The 19,819-nt window shown below is 37.7% G+C and overlaps 1 protein-coding gene across 3 annotated transcripts in view; it reads right to left on the minus strand.

The window, feature by feature from the left end:
- Positions 1-19,819, minus strand: part of LOC107704104 (trafficking kinesin-binding protein 1-like) — a 47,694-nt gene that overhangs the window by 4,276 nt on the left and 23,599 nt on the right. For all 3 annotated transcript variants that reach the window (XM_016506956.1, XM_016506959.1, XM_016506958.1), the window contains 12 exons: positions 14,176-14,252; positions 13,638-13,754; positions 12,583-12,683; positions 12,269-12,377; positions 11,293-11,371; positions 10,897-11,027; positions 10,314-10,388; positions 9,952-10,089; positions 6,131-6,207; positions 5,570-5,803; positions 4,387-4,718; positions 1,569-1,904 (listed from right to left, as the gene is read on the minus strand). In XM_016506956.1, the coding sequence (XP_016362442.1) occupies positions 1,569-1,904; positions 4,387-4,718; positions 5,570-5,803; positions 6,131-6,207; positions 9,952-10,089; positions 10,314-10,388; positions 10,897-11,027; positions 11,293-11,371; positions 12,269-12,377; positions 12,583-12,683; positions 13,638-13,754; positions 14,176-14,252 (1,806 nt within the window). The remainder of the gene's footprint in view (positions 1-1,568; positions 1,905-4,386; positions 4,719-5,569; positions 5,804-6,130; positions 6,208-9,951; positions 10,090-10,313; positions 10,389-10,896; positions 11,028-11,292; positions 11,372-12,268; positions 12,378-12,582; positions 12,684-13,637; positions 13,755-14,175; positions 14,253-19,819) is intronic.

The following is a 19,819-nucleotide window of genomic DNA, read 5'->3' on the forward strand; positions in this document are numbered from 1 at the left end:
TGTGTGTTAAATGCATCCAGGGATGTGCATGTGTGATGTACAGTTTAATTTCAAACATCACACTCTGTGCTCACATACAGGTTTATCAGGGGACAAGTGTGTGGAGAGAGTGAGTAGTAAATAAATGTCTTTTTTCCCCCCAGGCGTTAAACTCTGGTAATGCAGGTAAGAAGAGTGACTGAGAGGAGTCTTTAGGAAATTAACTAGTGCTGAAAATGAGAATTGAGTCTAGAAGCTAATACTAAATATCACTTATTATCACACTCATATTTGTAAGTATAAGTATAAGAGTAGAGCTACCAATTTTATATAATATCAATGATTTGGTGTGAATTGTTAAAGGATAAATGAAAGCCTGTCAAGACCATGTCTGGATCTGCAAAAAAAAAGAAAAAAAGTAAATAAATGTATAAAATTATATAAATAAATAAATGAATGAATACATATAAAATAAATAGAAATAAAGCATATTTTAGGATAATTCAGATTGCCCATTACTACAATACAATATATGCTGCATATTACATATATGTCAATTGTATATGAATATAATTATTCAATTATGTTGTTATTGAATTGTTATTAAATTGTATTTAGTAATGAATTAAATTAAAATGTAACTGCAAAAAAATACCAATTTATTTTGATTCAAAAATATTATTTATTAACATTTATTATTATTTATTAATATTTAAAGTATTTTACTTCATTCTAGAGTGAGTCCAAAGGCTCAATTCTCATTTTTTCAGCACAAGGAGCCAGAGAGATGACTGACAGGTAGAATGACAGTAAAATGTAAAAAAAAAAAGACTATACTCAAAAGAATATGGCAGCTGTCTTCAGGGTGAGTGGATGATGTGCAGTGGGTGTGTGCCTGCAGCTGAACGAGGAGAGAAGCAGCTCATCCTAGACCCTCACAGGCACAATACAACTGGGGCTTATGGGTACTCCATATATATGAATAAACATACATTAAGCATATTTTAGGATAATTCAGATTGCCCATTACTATAATACAATACATGTAGTATATTAGTATAATTCTATATGTAAATGGTATATAAACATAATTATAAAATTATATTATGTTGTTGAATTATATTATTAAACTGTATTTAGTAATACATTTAATTAAAATTAAATGGCAAAACATTTCAGTTTTGATACAAAAATATTATTTATTAATATGTATTGTTATTTTATTTTTTATTTATTAATATTTAAAGCATTTTTCAACATGTATTCAAGAATTTCCAAAAGCTCAATTCTCATTTTTCAGCACGAAGAGCCAGAGAAATGACTGACAGGCAGAATGACAGTAAAATGTTAAAAAATGACTATACTCAAAAGAATATGGCAGCTGTCTTCAGGGTGAGTGGATGATGTGCAGTGGGTGTGTGCCTGCAGCTGAACGAGGAGAGAAGCAGCTCATCCTAGACCCTCACAGGCACAATACAACTGGGGCTTATGGGTACTCCACTAGGCCATTGTCTGTTTTACAGTGAGGCCTTATGTTCCCTCCCCCTAAGCCTGTCCAGAGGGTTAGTGGGGTTACGAGGGTCCCTCACCAGATAAGACCTCCTTCTCTACAGCCTCCATTCGATCTGACCCCACTCCAGGGGTCCCTCCATTTTCTCTGAGCTGCTCTTCCTGGTTATCAGTATTGTTGGCACGAGGTCGTCGCAAAGCAGGTGAACAAGGCAGAGAGCCCAGGCAAGAGGTAGAGATGGCAGATTGGGAATGCTGTCCTGGCTCATCTTCCTCCAGGTCAGTGAATTGGTACACCTCTTCCAGGTCCAGCTCCAGTGGTCGAAAGCCCTTGGTCACGACGCCCGGCCGTGTATCCAGGATGCCACCCAGGTGTGGCTGAGCGAGCTGCTGCCATGCGTGCAGAGTGGCCGAACCTGATGGGTAGCGGAAACGAGAGCGAAGATCAGATACAAACTGTAGCAAATGCCACAGAACACCGAGAACACTCTGAGATCATGAACGCAAGGTGACATGCATCAAGTGTGACATAAAAGTTTTCAGATTAGCATTTTATGCATTCCGAAAGAAATGAGGAAAGAATGAACGCATCATGACATGATCTAAATATTGGGTTTCTGTTCAGTAATGTAAATGCTGCTAAAATGGCTAGTCCAGAAAAATGTAGCACTTTAGCAACTCTGTAATATTGAGATAAAATACATAGTTTTTAGATATAGACATAGAACTGATATGTGAGTCTTTGTAATGTAAGGTATGCCTGCATTCCATTCCATTTTAGGGATAAAATTATAATCTAACAAATTACTTAATATGTGTTTTTATTATTCTATTCTATTCTATTCTATGTCCAGATGTTCAGCAAATACATATTTAACTGATAACATGATCATAAATACATATTAAACTATTTAATATTAATAATTTAGTCATTTTAATTAGGGGTGTTATTTCAGATTATAGTATGTACTGTAGTCTTGGATTTAATTAACTTTGCATGTAGTCCATTTTATTTTAAATACAATCTGTGCCCTTGAAAATTTCATGATACATAACCAAAGCTGTAATACACATTGACTCTTGCTGTGGACAGACTAAAACAAAGAAAGAGAAAAGAAGGAGGGATAAATTAACGTTGTGTTTATTAGAGAACTAAAAACAGACAGGTAAGAAAATGAAAAGATAAGAAAACAAAAGAAGGATGCAAACACACAAACTTAAAATTGACAGAAACGAAGGGAGTAAACAGATATAGCAATGTATAGTTCACCCAAAAAATGAAAATTCATACTGTTCCAAACCTGTATGAGTTTTCTGTGGAATTATAAAAGAAGATATTTTGAAAGAAATGGCTGTTTTTTTCCATCAATGGTAAGCAAAATGAATTGGTTACCAACATTCTTTAAAATGAACTCTTTTGTGTTCAGCAGAAGAAAGAAATTCATACAGGTTTGGAATGTCATAAAGGTGAGTGAATGATAGAATTACATTTTTTGAGCCAACTATTCCTCAAAAGCCCTTTCTCTGGAGCTAATCTATTAGATTTCCTGTCAGTACCTTTTAAAACATACTCAAAGGTGCTAACGAAATCAGAGCATTGATCATTTGTTAACATGCATTTGAGTTTTCTGCAATTCCTAATAACCTTTACTAATGGGTAGGCTATGTCACACTGCCTAGTTTATCTTTTAACTATAACGAGCAGAGGTAGCTAGAGATATGATTATGAATCATAAGGCTGTGAGTGGTTTACAGTTAACACTTATCTAAAACTGAAGAACATGACAAACTGTTGCAGCCCTATTATTCAAAGCTAAATTAATTCAGTGACCCTGTTGTTGACGTGAAGATAATAAACTCCACATAAAACAATAAGTGAAAGATAAGCTTTGAAGAAGCATGTTTCTAACTTTTTGTAAATGAAAAACACCATTTTAAAATACGCCTTAGTACTACTACCTCTATGAAAAAAAAAAAAAGTGCATCATGGATAGAGTTGTGCTCCTCACATTAAATCCTAATTTTCAAATGCAGTTCTATGTGCATGTGTATATATATATATATATACACACACACACACACACACACACACACACACACAAAACAGGAATAATTACAGTTTTTATGTTTTTGAAAAGTCTCTTACGCTCAACAAGACTGCATTTAAATGATCAGTTATATGAACAGCAACTAAACAGTAAAAACATTTGTGGTATGTGTGTCATATTGTGAAATTTGATTATAATTTAGAAGTGTTTTTGATTACAATAAAAATATTTTTTAACATTATAAATGTATTTATAAATTCAAAAGCATTTTTATAAATTGAAAGCATTATTGCTTAATAGAAGTATTTTTTTCTTTCTTCTTTTTTAAATTTTACTTGGTCCAAACATTTCAATGGCAGTGCATCATGGTTTCCACAAAAATATTAAGCAGCAAAAAATATTTTCAACATTGATAATAACAGATGTTTTACGCACCAAATCAGCATATAATAATAATTTCTGAAAGATCACGTGACACTGACGTTTTGAGTAATGGCTGCTGAAAATCAAAGGAATAAATTATATGTTAAAATATATTAAAATAGAAAATAGTTATTTTGAATTAATAATATTTCATAATACTACTGTTTTTAATTGCATTTCTTATAAACACAGCCTTGGTGAGCATAAGAGACTTTTAAAAACATAAAAAAAATTCTTCTACATTCCAAACTTTTGACCAGTAGTGTGTATATAGTGTGACGTGTCTAAATCTCAAACCAGCAGCGAGGTTGTGTGTGTCTGAAATAGAAGGAGTGTTGTGTAGACAGGTCTTCAGCACTGTGGTGCATTAATGCCCACAGAGCATCAAACAATAAGAGGGTGAAAGGCCTGGACTTGGCTCGGTCACCTTCCAGAGGCTTGACGATCTGGAGTTTCTCCGGCAGGTAGGATCGGACGCTGTAGATGGAGTAAACCGAGTGCAGGGTGCCCAGAGACATGATGCTGTCTGCCGGAGTGAGGGGGCCGCCGTCTTCACTGCCACTCCCACCATCTCTCTCCTCGTATAATTCGCTCTTCTCTTCTGCCAGGGCGTTGAGTTTACGCTCTCTCTCCTCCTCAAAGAAACGCCGCTCGCTAATGTAGTTGTCCCGTCGAAGGGAAAGACGACGCAGTGCCGCCTCCAGGTCACGAGAGCCGGGTGTGCCAGGCGTGCCAGGCTTTCTGTTGGAGTCATCAGAGCTGGAACAAATATTACAGAAAAAGATTCAAACAATACAGTGTGGTCCAATGTCCACTAATGAAGAACTTACAAATATAAAATAGAACCAACAAATCAATATAATTCTTGCCAGTGCAAATATGTAAGCTGATAATTATTTTCATGTTACAGTATAACTGCAATATATGATAAAAGGCTAATATTCTCTCTCTCTTTTTTTTTTGTATAAATAAATAGAACACTAGTTACACTAAAGTCAATCTACAAGTTCGGAAAAATGGATATGGAGTTTTTAAAGACGAATCAATAATCAATATAGTAGTTATAGTTACTACAGATTAAACTAAACAAAACTTTTTTCTCTAAAACGTATAACATGATATATATACTGTATATATATATATATATATATATATATAAAAAAATAATTTAAAGACTGTTTAATGTTTTTGAAAGTATTTTATGCTCACCAAGGTTGAATTTATTTGATCATAAATAACTAAAAACAGGAATAGTGCAAAAAAACAAAACAAAAAAAAACATACACATACACATACATACATACACACAAAATTTAAAATAATGATTTTCTGCTGTAATACATTTTATAAATAATTTATCCCTGTGATGGAAATCTTCAGTGACACATTATTATTCAGAAATCAATCTAATATACTGATTTGGTGCTCAGTTATTATCATTTATTAAAAATTTGTAACTAATTGTAACCATGTCATTTTTCCAAATGATGTCCCTGGAGGTCCTCAAATAGAAAAAAAATGTCCCCAAACTATAGTTAAGAAAACACACAACACATTTCTATCATACTGCTGAAACATTTATGGTTTAAAACCGCGTTTGATGCTCTTACCCGTCCTGATGTGATTGGGTTTCCATCAGCATACTGTTAGTGCGGTTGTCCATTTCAACACCGTCCCCTCCGTACATGCTCGAACGGGGTGTGCTCAGACAACTAGAATGCCTGGAATTCGTACAGGATGTCTGATTGGACCCTGGGATGTTCATGGGGGACGGGCCCATGGAGCACAGCCGAACAGTCTGGTTGATGTTACGCACTGTCTCAAAGACACGTTTAGGGTGCAACCTGAACAAAAAGAGAAGACAAGAATGTACAGAGGTTCATGCGAAAGGTTTTTTCTCTCTCTCCTTACTCTCCTTAAAAAGTTTAGATGGATTACAATGCCATCCTTAGATGATTTGGACCTACAACCATTCGATTATCCGCTCAGATCTTTAACCAGTAAGCTAAACTGATGAAAATATAATAGGAAAACATTTTAAACATACAGTGCCTTGTAACAGAGATTAGAATATATGTTATATTGCTCTGAAACTGACTCTGAATGCAAATTCTTAACTCATGCAGGATATGGGACATAGGCAGGACACAGGAAATGAAACACTAATACACCTTTGTTCCTCTATGTCTGGATCAGACATCTGAATCTCTTTTCTCATGGAGCCTTCAATTTCAGCAGCTAAAGAGTCCTGTTACACACAAAGCACAAACACACCATCAGCTAGGGGAATAACAGTGATATCATATGTATACTAGTGTATATATAGCATACTAGTGTACTGCTTACTGTAGCACACACTAAATAACAATAAATGCTTTAAAACAGTAATATACTACAGCTGATATCACATGACCTTATCAGAATATTTAATTCAGAAATGTCCTCATAACTCTCTCTCTCTATATATATATATATATATATATAGAGAGAGAGAGAGATAGATAGATAGATAGATAGATATTAATTTAATGATAAATAATTCACAAATTAATAATACATTTAGGGCTGTCACTAACGATTATTTTGGTAATTGAGTAATTGGCTCCACAGCTCTGGCCAGGGATGTCAAATCATGCCCTTCGCTTGCAAGAGAAGGTCAGTCCTCAGTTGTATCGGCCAAGGGGCTGCCGATAGCAGCTGAATCAACTCAGGGAACTATATCTGATTCCTCCAGAGTGGGGCCACCAAGAGGACCGAATATCTGACTTCCCTGGCAATCGCTGGGCCAATCGTGGGCCAGGGCATCTCGCTGTATCGAAAAGTAAATTGGGCAGTGAAAGTTGTCTTCTGAGGCGAAGAGGTCCACCTCTGCCTTGCCGAAGACAGACCAGATAATTTGAACCATTTGGGGATGTAGTCTCCATTCTCCTGGAGCCCCATTGTCCCTGGACAACATGTTTGCCCCTTGGTTCAGTCTGCCTGGCACATGAACTGCTCTCAGCATTGTGCCCATAAAAGGATGCGTCAAGCCTCCTGTGAAGGGAATGTGACCTGAGACCGCCTTGTCGATTGATAAAGGCTACCACCGTCATGTTGTCCGAACGGACCAGGACGAGGTGTAAGCGTTGCTCCCGGTTTTACCAGGAGCCGAATGCCAGTCCACCCTCGTATAGGGCTCCCCAACCTGAGTTGGAGGCATATGTCGTAACCACCTTCCTTCTGGAGGTCAGTCTCAACTGACGTAATCCATGCCCGCAACCGGGCAGAATCAATAACTGCCCCCAGAAAGACTACTTGCTGGCTGAGAGACAAAAAGCTCTTGGCTAAATTAATTCTCAACCCAAGCCGTTCCAGGTGGCTGAGCAGCAGCGGCCTGCGAGTGATGAGTTCCCATTCTGATCTGGCTAAAACCAGCCAATCGTCGAGGTAGTTCAGAATGTGGATTCCCATCTGTCTCAGAGGGGAAAGAGCCACGTCGATGCACATCGTAAAAGTGTGTGGGGCCAGAGACAGTCCGAATGGCAGGACTGTATATCGATAGGCCACTCCCTCGAATGCAAATCTCAAGAATGGTCTGAGATGGGGGCTATCTGGATATGAAAGTAAGCATCTTTCAGATCCCCTGATAGAAACCAGTCCTCAGGGCATACTTGCGCGAGGATCTGTTTCAAAGTCAGCATCTTGAACGGCTGATGGCTCATGAGCGAGTGGTTCAGATGCCTGAAATCGAGAATGGGTCTGAGCCTGCCATCTTTCTTGGGAATGAGGTAGTAACAGCTGTAAAAGCCCGACTCGCTGTTCACTAGAGGAACCGTTTCCATGGCTCCTTTTGCAAGCAGTGTTTGTACTTTGGACCGGAGAACGTGAGCATCGTTGTCCCGTACCGTAGTTTGAATGATACCTCTGAAGTGAGGTGGCCTGTGAGCAAACTGAAGCAAGTAGCCTCGTTCTATGGCTTTTAGAACCCAAATTGACACATCCAGGATAGCTTTCCAAGCCTGAAACCGGATGGCAAGTGGTCTGAGTTTCTCGAATGGTAGATCGCCGCACGGAGGCAGGGAACTGACATTCGTGGTAATGAGGAGAAGAGAAATGCTCTTTTGAGTATGTGGATCTCCTATCACAGCGGGAGTTTGCTTGGGTGCGCACTGAATGGGAAGGACGGACGCAGCTTGAATGGAGCTTCCATCGCTCAGTGTTAAGTGGAGGGATGGAGAGCAAGTGCGAGACTTCTTTGAGGGAGTTCCAGCCTCGGTGAGAACTGACCCTGTCCCTGATCTCTGTTAGATTTAGCCAGCACCACCAAGTTGGCCATGTCCTCGCCGATCACCTGCACAGTGGCCTTATTAGTGAGCAGAGCAAAGTCAGTCACTTTGCGCAGCTCTCTGAAGGCATCAGAACTCTGGCTGGACTCGTCCATGGTGTGGAGAAGTTTAGCCTGGAACACTTGGAGCACCACCATCGTGTGAAGCGCTGAGTCAGCCTGGCCAGCCACTGAATAAGCCCTGTTCACTAGGGCTGAGATAGTCCTGCAGGGCGTAGATGGGTGCGCTGCATGGGCTTTCAACCCCAGGGCCGATGGAGGGCACAGATGCACAGCGACCGCCTCTTCCAGAGGAGTGAGCTTGCTATAACCTTGTTCTTCAGAGCCATAAACAGTGGTGAGAGTGGCCACAAGTAGAGGGATTAACATGCGCGGAGTAGGGGGCAGGCCTGGTGAGTTCCTCATTAACTGTCAGCAGAAACAGGGCAGCCATTGGCGGGAGGATTGTTGACGGAGTCCCTTCAGGTACCACTCGTCATGAGGGCAGTGGGCAGGCTCTTCTGGAGCCAACCAAGCCAGGCCGAGATCCTCCACAGCCTTGGTTAGGACGCGGATCATCTTGCTGCCCATGCTGGGCCGTGTTGTTTGAGTCGGTGTAGGGGTGTTGGGTTCTTCGCCAGAACACTCTTCTGCATCTGAAGCCGTCAATGACACAGAGTCATCCACAGCAGCTTCCTCCTCAGACCCGCCGAAGGAAATCGAGCCGTTCGCAGCAGAGCGACTAATGACTCAATAAGTGCAGTTCACCTTTATTCCTCAAGGTGGCACTGTTTGATACACAATGGTTATGTGATGTTTCATGTAAAATGTAACAAAATATGCTTTATTTTATTCTTTTGTAATTGTTATCAAAATATCAGGAGAGTTTTATGTTTTTGCAGCAGTTAGAGAACCATCTGTGTTAGATATACAGATCCAGGTCGCTAAAGACCCGAATATGTAATAATGATTGGCGAAACATCCATGCATTTAAGGGTTAATATTGACATAACATTTAATTAAAATGTCCAATTAATCTTTAATATTTGATTAATGTTTTTTTTTACGACAGAAAAGACTATAGCCACTGTAATTTCTTGAATATGTGGACATCAAAACGTGTAAACTCATGTTGGCATAGGTTTATAAATGATTTACCTTACTAATCTGATAAAATGGTGCACGTTGCGTTCCCAGATGAACCTTATAATAAACCCAAACTCACAGCAATATGCAAAGATGGAGTTTGAGACGCTCCACACATGCAAACGATAGCAGTTTGTGTGGAGCAGCATTTCCTGTGAACGGAGCCGCTCTGAGATGCACGAACGTAACCTACACGCATGCTCGCATATATTAAACCTGCATCGCATTTATTTATTTAATTGAATTGTAGTGTTTGTGAATTCACAATAGTACTATGCTTTATTATGATTTTCAAATGGGTTTAATATATCATGCAGTCTTAGAAATCTGTATAATAATGCATTTCATGGATTCTTGTCCGTGGTATGCGCCACTTCCGGTATTTTGCTGGTTACTCGACACGGGCAAAATGCAATCGAGGATTTTTTATAATCAATACTCGAATTGAATCGAGGAATCGTGACAGCCCTAAATACATTATTACATTTACAATTTTAACAAAATATTAAAACAATAATAATTTTCTTGTTGTCCGTTTCTCACCATGGGGAAGAGACCGAGTGAGTGGAATCGTCGCGGTGTACTTAGAGGCAGCGTTTTATTCCTGAAGTTCTTCAGTTCCTCCTGAGCTTCATGAAGCATCTCCATACATTCAGCATACTTATCCTCCAGCTCCCTCAGCTACAGACAGAAAGAAACAGATAAAGACTGAGATAAAGAGACTGATAGCAGGTGAAAACAGCAGTAAAATTCATTTAATCAGTCAGATCACAGTTTCAATTCAAATCACACAATTCAAAAGATAATACACATCAATTTTATGGTTACTTGTTACATGGCGGCATTTTAGTTGAATTACAGTATGTGAATATGCTGGTGCGTTTGAGTGTGTGCGCACGTGTTACCTCTGCTGTTAGTGCTCTTTGGGCATCTTTAGCAGCTCCCAGGTGCTGGGTGAGCTCTTCATTTTCTAGTGCATACTGAAAAATAACAAACATTACACATGAATACATAGACAGAACTTTGCTTCCTATAACTGACAGCACAACAAACTAAACTAAATGAGAACCAAATAAAAAACTGTTGTGATTATGCTTCACTAATACATTTCTTATTAGCAATGAACATTGAACACAGCAGCATTAATTTTGGTTCTTATATCACACTAAAGAAAACTAGTCAAGCTAGTGAAATAAATAAATAATACAAAAAATTATTACCAACAATACTAATATTATTACTATTAAAATGTATCAGTAATAATAATAATAATAATAATAAATAGCAGGTGATGTATTCCTGTAACTGGCTATTTAGCAGGTTGTGTTAAATGGTTTTATCTTGCAAAGTTTTTAAATATAGTTTTATATTTATAAGATTGTATTCTGTGTTATATTGTCCAATTCCGTGTTATACTGACCAATCTGAAACAAGCATTTCAGAGAGCCATGCATTAATCACGTCTACTGGACAGTGAGGAGAACTCACAGATTTGGCTTTTTTCTGCAGGTCCACGATCTGAGAGAGGAGGTGTGTGATTTCCTCTTGCTGCCGAGAGGCGTCCTCTGTTTTCTTAGCCAGCTCCTCCGCAATCGTAGAGATCTGTATGTTAGCATCTCCTAAGGGGGAAGAGATAGACTTCATGTGTCAAACGCACCCTTAGTAAACAAAAACCATGGAAAGTCCCCAATCCCCATTCAAAGCAAGTTATACATTAGCCCCTCAGTATGTGCAGTTCAAGCCATTAATAACTAAACTGTTATATTACAATGATGGACCAATAAGGTAATGAATAGCATACATGAATTTAACTAGTGTAGGATGATTATGTAATATCAAGTTTACACTGGGAGGGAATATGATCGTTGAGGTGGATCTACTCACTGAGTTCTTTAACACAGTCATTTACAAGCTGTTGTTCCTTTTCTTCATACGAGATGGTCTCTGTCTCCAAGTGATTTGCCTATAAACACGCACACACATGCACGCACGCACACATGCACGCATGCACACACACACACGCACACACACGCACACACACACATGTTAAGGAATGATCTGAATAAACAATGGAGGCATCATTTTACAAGACTCATTCTTTGTTTCAGTGTTCTTGTCAGAAGAACAGGTTGTGTCTAGTGCCCGTGTTTTAGAGCAAAACAATGTAGGCTGAATTTAATCTACAGCAAAAGGCAAAGCTATGGAGTTGATACACAAGCTTGTTGTTTTCATGTCATGGCCCAGTTTAATGGGGTTCACATAAACTGAGAAATATTATACTGTGATGTCTTTGGATTTGTATTCATCTGTTGGTACTGAAGTTTCTAAAATGTTTTGTTGTGAATAGGTCTTGTGTAGGTGTGGATGAAGATTTCATCGTCAGTGAGGCATGCAATTCCACCTGTCTGTTGGGGTCAGATGCCCCACACACGTCACTGCAGATCTACAGTTACAGTACATCAAGAAAGAGAGACATTCTGATGTGACAGTGAATTTACCTCTGACTCTTTTGCAGTGTCAAAAACTATAATCATATAATCTAAAATGTTTAAATTTTTTTAACTTTTAAAAGGTATTAAGTTATACAAATTTTATTTTTAACTAACCACATATCTTTGTGGGTGTGTTTATAATTTGGTTATAAGTTATCATATTATTATTATTTCCAAGTTTTATTTTACTAAAGCGCACAGATAACTGGCAAATATCTTTATCTGGGAATGAAGCTGTTACATATTTTGTTTGTCTTGGAAATGTGATATACCTCTGATAAGTTTGACTGGAGGCTGTTTCGAATAATATTATGCAAAGCATTCTTATGAGCAGCTGAAGGATGTGAGGCCAGGCCTCACTCTCTCACCTCTGATCGCAGGACGATGTTCTCTTCCTCCAGGTCAAAGAGTTTCTTCTGTAGTGAATCTAGAGGGAGGTAATTCGGGACCGTAAAAGACGAGTCATTTCTGCGAATACTGCAAAGAAAAATCACAAACAGATGTGCCTCCTTTAGTACATAGAAATCTCCTCACTAAAAATAACAGATTTGTACAATTTTCAGGCAAAAATAGAAAAATAATAGCACTCCACACAATTTGAGGTATCATTCATTCTTTATTAATGCATGAATGATACCTCAGATTGTGTGGAGTTCTATTATTATTGGACTCATGGACTCACGGTGTGCTAGAAGCAGACTCTCCATCACTCTCCTCAGCTGCACTTGTGTAGAACTGCAGGAGTTCCTCCTTCATTGACAGATCGTGACGCAGCTGAGACACCTGCATGGACGCATACAAACAGTCACTGTATGCATGCAACAATAACTGTAGACTCAAATAGACTGTGTCGTTTTTTACAAGAATGTTTTTAGATCAAATGTTTTATGCTGCTAAAAAAGAATGTTCTTTAAAGGTTCTTTACACATAGTAATACTGTACTTAGTAATACTAACAACCATTTTATGCTGACATGGTTCTTTAAGTTATTTATTCCCGCCTTTTTGCTTCTTAAAATAAATGAATAAATGAATAAATACTTTCAAAGCCACCTCATTATTGATTTTCTGGAGCTCCACCTTCACAGACTGTCAACAGGTACTTTATATCCTTCTTAAAATGTCCATAAATTTTAACTTACAAAGTGTGACTGGACAGTTTCCTATCAATAATGTTTTATTTCTTGATGTATTTATATTCAATGTTAATTATAATTTATGCACTCAACTAATGACTTAGTTGTGTTGTTAGCTTGATGGTTGTTAGCACACCATCATTTTTGGTACAACTTCCCATGTCAATAAAAATATAAATACCTAACTGACAGTTGCTGTCATTGTTTTTTAAATTGTTTTTATGGAAAACCCTAATAGAGGTTTCAAGGTATTATACGACAATGCAGATAAAAACATAAAATGAATAAATAATAAAATAAAACTAATATTAAATAATTATTAATGAACCTATTGATTAAAAGTTCTTTAAAGAACCATTAAGGTTCTATACATCCCTTTTCAAACTATGGTTCTTCATGGAACCTTTTCAGAAGGGGTCTTTTTAGTATCAAAAAGGGTTCTACTATTTTTGCAAGCTTAAACAACCCTAATCTGGTGCTGTTTAAAAACATTCTTCTTTAGAGGGTGTGTAATTTCGGGCACCACTATTGACACTAAATTTAGAAAGAAAAGATGACATTAGCCAACAGGCTTGTCTCACCTTTCGGTTTTCTTCTCTTACCTCTTCTCGTATGTGCTCCACCTGCTCCTCCAGGAAGGTGTTCCTCTCGCTGAGGGTTTTGTTCTTTTTCAGCAGGGACTGGCCAATACGAGCCGCCAACTCCAAATCCCGCTCTTTCTGAATTGACACACAAAGGAACACAAAGTGACCCCATAAGTTTCCTGTTTAGCTTTACATTCACTATCAAACTGTGCTAATCTGGATAGCATGAGACTTTCAGAGGCTTTATTACTACGTTTTACAGAAACTGAATATAAATAGATGAAAATCCTGGGTCGTGAAAAAAAACCCATCATGGATATTATATCTAGTTCACAATAATTATAATCTCTCTAAAACGTATGGGAACATCATCCAGTGCAGGAATGCAAGACTGTGGATGATACTCATGCAATCATGAACTATTATGGTACACTGTTAGACCTACATCACAACACACGAGACACGCTTTACACCAAAAAAAAAAAAAAAATCCTTCACTCTATTTTTTATTTTTAAATGACAGCTATGACCCATCCTCCCACTTCCCGCGGCTTACCTCCTCCAGGAGACGTGTCACAGCATCTATATCATTATATGTCTTAGTCATCTGGCCCACTCGATCAGCACATAGAACTGTGGGAACAGAGGAATAAAAATGAAAAATGACATACTCAATGACAAACTCAAAATAAACAATTCTAAGTTACAGGTACACTGTGTTTGAAACACAAAAGTACCAGTATATAAAGTAATAATAATAGGTGTTTACATGCTCAGAACACATTTGGATACTTGTGAAAAAGAAGTAAACTTGAACATACTTTTAAAAATATACTTATTATGAATATATAAAACATACTTATTATGAAAATAATATACTTTAAATGAATATAACATTACTGAATGTTTTTTTTTGTGCATGTTTTCAGCAAATAAAAATAGATTAAATTTAAATTAAACGCAATTAACTGAACTTCAGTTTGCTTTAGTGTGACCCACTTAAGTAGGACTTAAGTACATATTTATCCCCCAGTTTCACAGACTTAAAGCCTAAGCCTAAGCTTAAGCCTAGTTTCAACTGAAAGAAACTTGTACTGATTGATCTTGAAATATGTCAGTGCCCTTGTTTTGTCTCAAGATGCACACCAGTAATGTTTTTTCTAAGGCATGTTTATAAAAATTACTTTAAAATCCTAATTGAACTATGGCCTAGTCCTGGCTTAAGCTAAACCCCATCTGTGAAACCGGGCCTATATGTCAAAAAAAGTCATGAAAATACTCTCTGAAAGTACACTTAAATGGCCTTTTTTAATTTCATTAATATTATATCTGCAAAAACAGTTTTTTTAAATATACTTTTAGAATTTGAATACATTTAATACATTCACAATTAAGTGCACTTCTTTTTTCACCAGGAATGACGCAGGATTTTGATTCTCTTTGCAGTGATTCCAAAATTTCAATTAATATAGACAATTATTATCAATAAATAATCAATATCAATTAAGACATTCCAAAACCAAATTAATATAGACCTTATGCATCGGAGAAACAAGCACAAAGCCATCTTTAAAATTTTGTCTTTGAACTTCCGTTTTTGCAGTAGCTCTATAGCATCACTGTTGAAGAGTAATTCACTGGTAAGTTAAAGTGAAGTTTACTTATTGTAGAGTTAACGAAAGTTTTCTTGAGCATTGTAATGTTCAAAGCGGATGTCATAAATGTCAGTAGACCGGGAAGACTTTAAAATGTCAGGTTAATTCATAAATTCGTACGACCTTACCTAGAAATGCATACAGAAGTTAGAAGACAACGAGCACAGTGCTGAAAAAAGGGGTGGAGCTACATAAGGTCTATAGAAGGATCAAATAATGATTTATAAACTGATGATTTATATTCAACCAATGTTTTGGCTATTTCCCAGCTTATATTGTCATCACATGGTCTAACTGACTTTCTTCCACAATCTTATCTTTGCTATAATAGATCTCTTCTCCAGGGAAATCTTTTATTTTATCACAATGGAGATAAAACACAACCTAGGGCTTTGCAATTAATCGCATGCGATTGTCATGTGCATCTCGACAGTAAAGCCGGTTCCGTGATTGGTAATTGGTGATTCCGTGATTGGTGCGATTAATTGCACAGCCCTAATGCCGAGTTCACACTGCACGATTTTAGCCCGATTTTTCACTCGCCGACAGGTTTTGCGAAATCGCCGACAAATGCCCGAAATCGGAGGCAAATATCGGAGGCTCGTTCACGCGAGTGACAATCACGCAGTGTGAATTATCAAAGACGCGATCTGAGGGAATCGCAGACACGTCGCCGACGCCCATGAAATATTTGGCATGCTAAATATCTGGAGCTGTCGCCGATTCACAATCACGCTGTGTGCAATGATTTCTGACTGAAAACTACATCGGCGATGACCTACAGCCAATGAGAGACCAAGATACAGGGCAGAGGGAAGTTCTGGGAGGAGTTATAGACCAGAATATCAGTATTTTAATAGATATATGAACAATTATATCATACAGAAACAAGCACAAACATTTGCTTGACCAGCCACAACATCAGCATAACAGTTACTGCAAAATGATTTACCTCCAACTCTCTTTGCAGAACACCCAATCCCTGTTCCCTGCATCTCCCTCCTGCATAATCTGTTTTTCTTTTTCTCCTTGTAGCTGGAAATCAGCTCACAGACAATTTGCGGGCTTTATATATATTTTTTTAATAATTCAGTCTTGCTCGAGAACTCCGGTCTGATGCACGGTTATTTCCTTATCACGTTGCGCGTGTGTTTTGTTGTGAAACGTAGTTTGCGGACCAGACAGAGCTGTCGGCGATTCTTCCTATTGTGAAGTCATGCAATATGTAACCCCCTGTCGCCGATCCATCGTGCAATGTGAACACAGCAGCGACTGACTGCTACCTCAGATAGTCGTGCAGTGTGAAAACCACGGTGACCCGACGACTTTGAAAATCGTGCAGTGTGAACTCGGCATAACAACCATTACCATCATCATATTCTGTTATTATCAACAAGTCAGCATACTCCAGCTTATAAATAACTCAATGGATTTATTATAGTCACAACCAGCAGATCCTTCCCTGCCGACATGTTTGAAGCAAAGCATTTTTAGTACGATATAAGAAAATATTTTATTGCATGATAAAAAAATATTAGCATGCAATAAAAATGTGGTCCAAAGATACATTTACAATATTTCATATTGCATGATAAAAAATATGATCATGCAATACAAATGACCTGGTCCAAAGGTGAAATTAACTATTTTACAGAGCAATGAGCAATATAATTAATCATAAACTAAATATATGCATAATGGAAACTCCCATTTTTCATTACATTAACATGTTGCCCATTTTAAAGCTGCAGTGTGTGATTTCTGCACCACTACAATTACCAAACAAAATCGTAATTTCATTGGTTTGACAAACACATAGTGCCGTCCCAAAATTCAGACCATTTTTGACTGGTCAGGATGCTCCAAAAAAAAAAAAAAAAGAATGTTATGATAGTTTACACTTTTAAGGGAATCTATTTTTTATTTTCATTAGGACAACTAACACTACATTTACATTATTGCTGTACTGCTGGTGAGAAGGACACTAGAGAACATGATAATGCTTCCAACAATTCAAAAGCAGCACAAAAAAACTCTTTGAGTTAAGTATGGTGTTAAAGAATCAAATGCAAAGCAGACATTTCCATCTGCGTCACACTCAGTACAGAGAGAGCAGAGACTCTACCCAGCCAGCACCTGGATCCAACACCCAGATATTGACCTGCCCGCAACACCCAGCTATAAACCACACAGAAACATTCCTGGAGCAAGACTCATTTAAACACTCATCAGCTCCATACTTTATTCTTCTCCTGAAACTATCAACTCAGGCAATAATGCAGAACATTTTCAGTGTTATTTGATCAAGGCTGAAAATATTTATTTAGGAGCAATAGTCTGACGCATGGTTTCATTATATTGTACTGTAGGTTAAACTTAGATCAGCAGATCTTGTTATGAACTGTGAGTCACACTACAACAATGGCTGATAGGATTCGGAGGAATAGTAAACCTAACAAATCCACCCAATGCATCTCAAAGTACAGAAATGGTATTGCTGTGTGCTATTATTCTAATTTAAGAACAATTATAGTTCCTGAGAACAAACCAAAGTCCTAAACAGATCAGCCTCCAATAGTGTTCAATAACTCAACCACCAAAATCAATAATAAAAATCATAATGTTAAAAATTCATAACAAATTGCAGTCTCACTTGACAGAAGCTTTCCATACTAACTCCAAAAAATATAAAATAAAAAAGATCACTGAAACGATAATTTAAATGTTTGGACAATTTGAACTAAATTAGTTTTCTTGTAATTTTAAAGACTATTAGATCTAAAGGCCTGAAGCTTAAATGCTTGAAATTACTTTTATTAAATATAAATAATAACACCACAAAAAAATATACACTACTGTTGAAAAGTTTGGGGAAGGCAAGATTGTTTTTTTTTTTTCCCAAAATATTTTTTGAAAGAAGTCTCTTGTTTGATAAAAAAAAAAAAAAACAGTGAAACATTATTTCAATTTAAAGCAACTGTTTAACACATTTTAAAATTTAATTTATTTTGAATAGAAATCTTTTGTAACATTGTAAATGGCAATTTAATGCATCATTGCTAAAAAAAGTATTAATTTATTTAGGAAAAAAGTTTTATAATTAATAAAAACTAGCTTTTTTAAATAGTTGGCTATTTTGATTAAAGCTATGTAATAAAAATAAAAAATAATATAGGGAATATAAATAATATTTTATATATTTATATATGTTTTAACATATTTAGACAATTCCTATTATTCAAAAATCGCCAATGTAAAGAATGAGCAGGGGTGTTAATACTTTTGCTTGAAAGTGTATGTGGCATGCTGTTATGGAGTACAAATGTCATTTAAAAGAGACATCTAAAAAACCTCACTGAACAGAATATATATACCACATACAGTATATCCCCAAATATATCTCACCACGTTTGAGGGACATCACATTATGTACCTTTCATAGCTCAATGGCCATCACAAATAAATTAACCTGCTTAGCAAGGTTTATTTACATGGGTAAACACTCATTAAATGCCAAGTTAGACTATTAACAGCTGCTGGTCTAAGTTGCCAGGACAGGGTGCTTCACACTTGATAAATTTTTCCGTCCACCAGCATGGGTACACACACTTCAATGACCCTGGTACCATGACGCTCAAGACCAGACCAAACAACAAACTAAGAGCAACCGTACACAACAACCAGCCATCAGACCAGCTCCCACTGCACAGAGACAATTATTCCCACACTGTAAACTGGACACAAAGAACACAGTCAGGCATTAATAGCTCCCAAACATTTTGTTTAGTGCATTAATAAAGGTGACTTTCTTGGTCCTGAAATAACCTTTAACAAAAGGTCAGTTTTCACTTGTGCAAATACAGAAATAAATATTTACAGCTTTTCAATAGCACTTTCAATCAAGCCTATATATAATGCATTGTAAATGTATTGTTAGTGAGTTATAATGTCACACTCTGTGATGGTGAGGAACGATGGAGACGAGGAATAAACGAAACAGTCTTTAATCCATGGAACACAGGGTACATCAACACTGGAGATAGCAGGAAACACATCAACGTAACGAGTAGAACCGACAGAGACAGACTGCACAGACTAGGACTTAAATACAGGGGATGATTGGGGAAACACAGGTGTATGGGATGACTAATCAACAAAACGAAGACAGAAACATGACCAAATAAGGGAACAGAAACAGGGGCAAAACATGACAGACAATCCATGATCCTGACATTATGCCCCCTCCCGGTAGGTGCGTCCTCGCACCGTAGCATCAACAGAGGGAGGCGTGGGTGGGAGCTTGGGAGGGGGTTCCGGAGGAGGACGGACACCCGGGAGGGGGCCGGCAGACAGAGACCAGGGAGGTGACGAAGGAGGGAGGAGTCAGGGAGGAGACAGGAGGGGCCCGGAGCAGGAGGAGCCAAGCAGGACCCAGGCCACAGCCATAATGTCGACCCACGGTGGAGCCGACGGAGGGAGAAGCCATGGAGGAGGAATGGCCGCCGACTCCAGGGGGCCGACCAACGGCGGCGGAGCAGGCAGTGG

Source organism: Sinocyclocheilus anshuiensis, unplaced genomic scaffold, assembly GCF_001515605.1.
Source record: "Sinocyclocheilus anshuiensis isolate Anshui unplaced genomic scaffold, SAMN03320099.WGS_v1.1 scaffold1272, whole genome shotgun sequence".
Taxonomy (NCBI): domain Eukaryota; kingdom Metazoa; phylum Chordata; class Actinopteri; order Cypriniformes; family Cyprinidae; genus Sinocyclocheilus; species Sinocyclocheilus anshuiensis.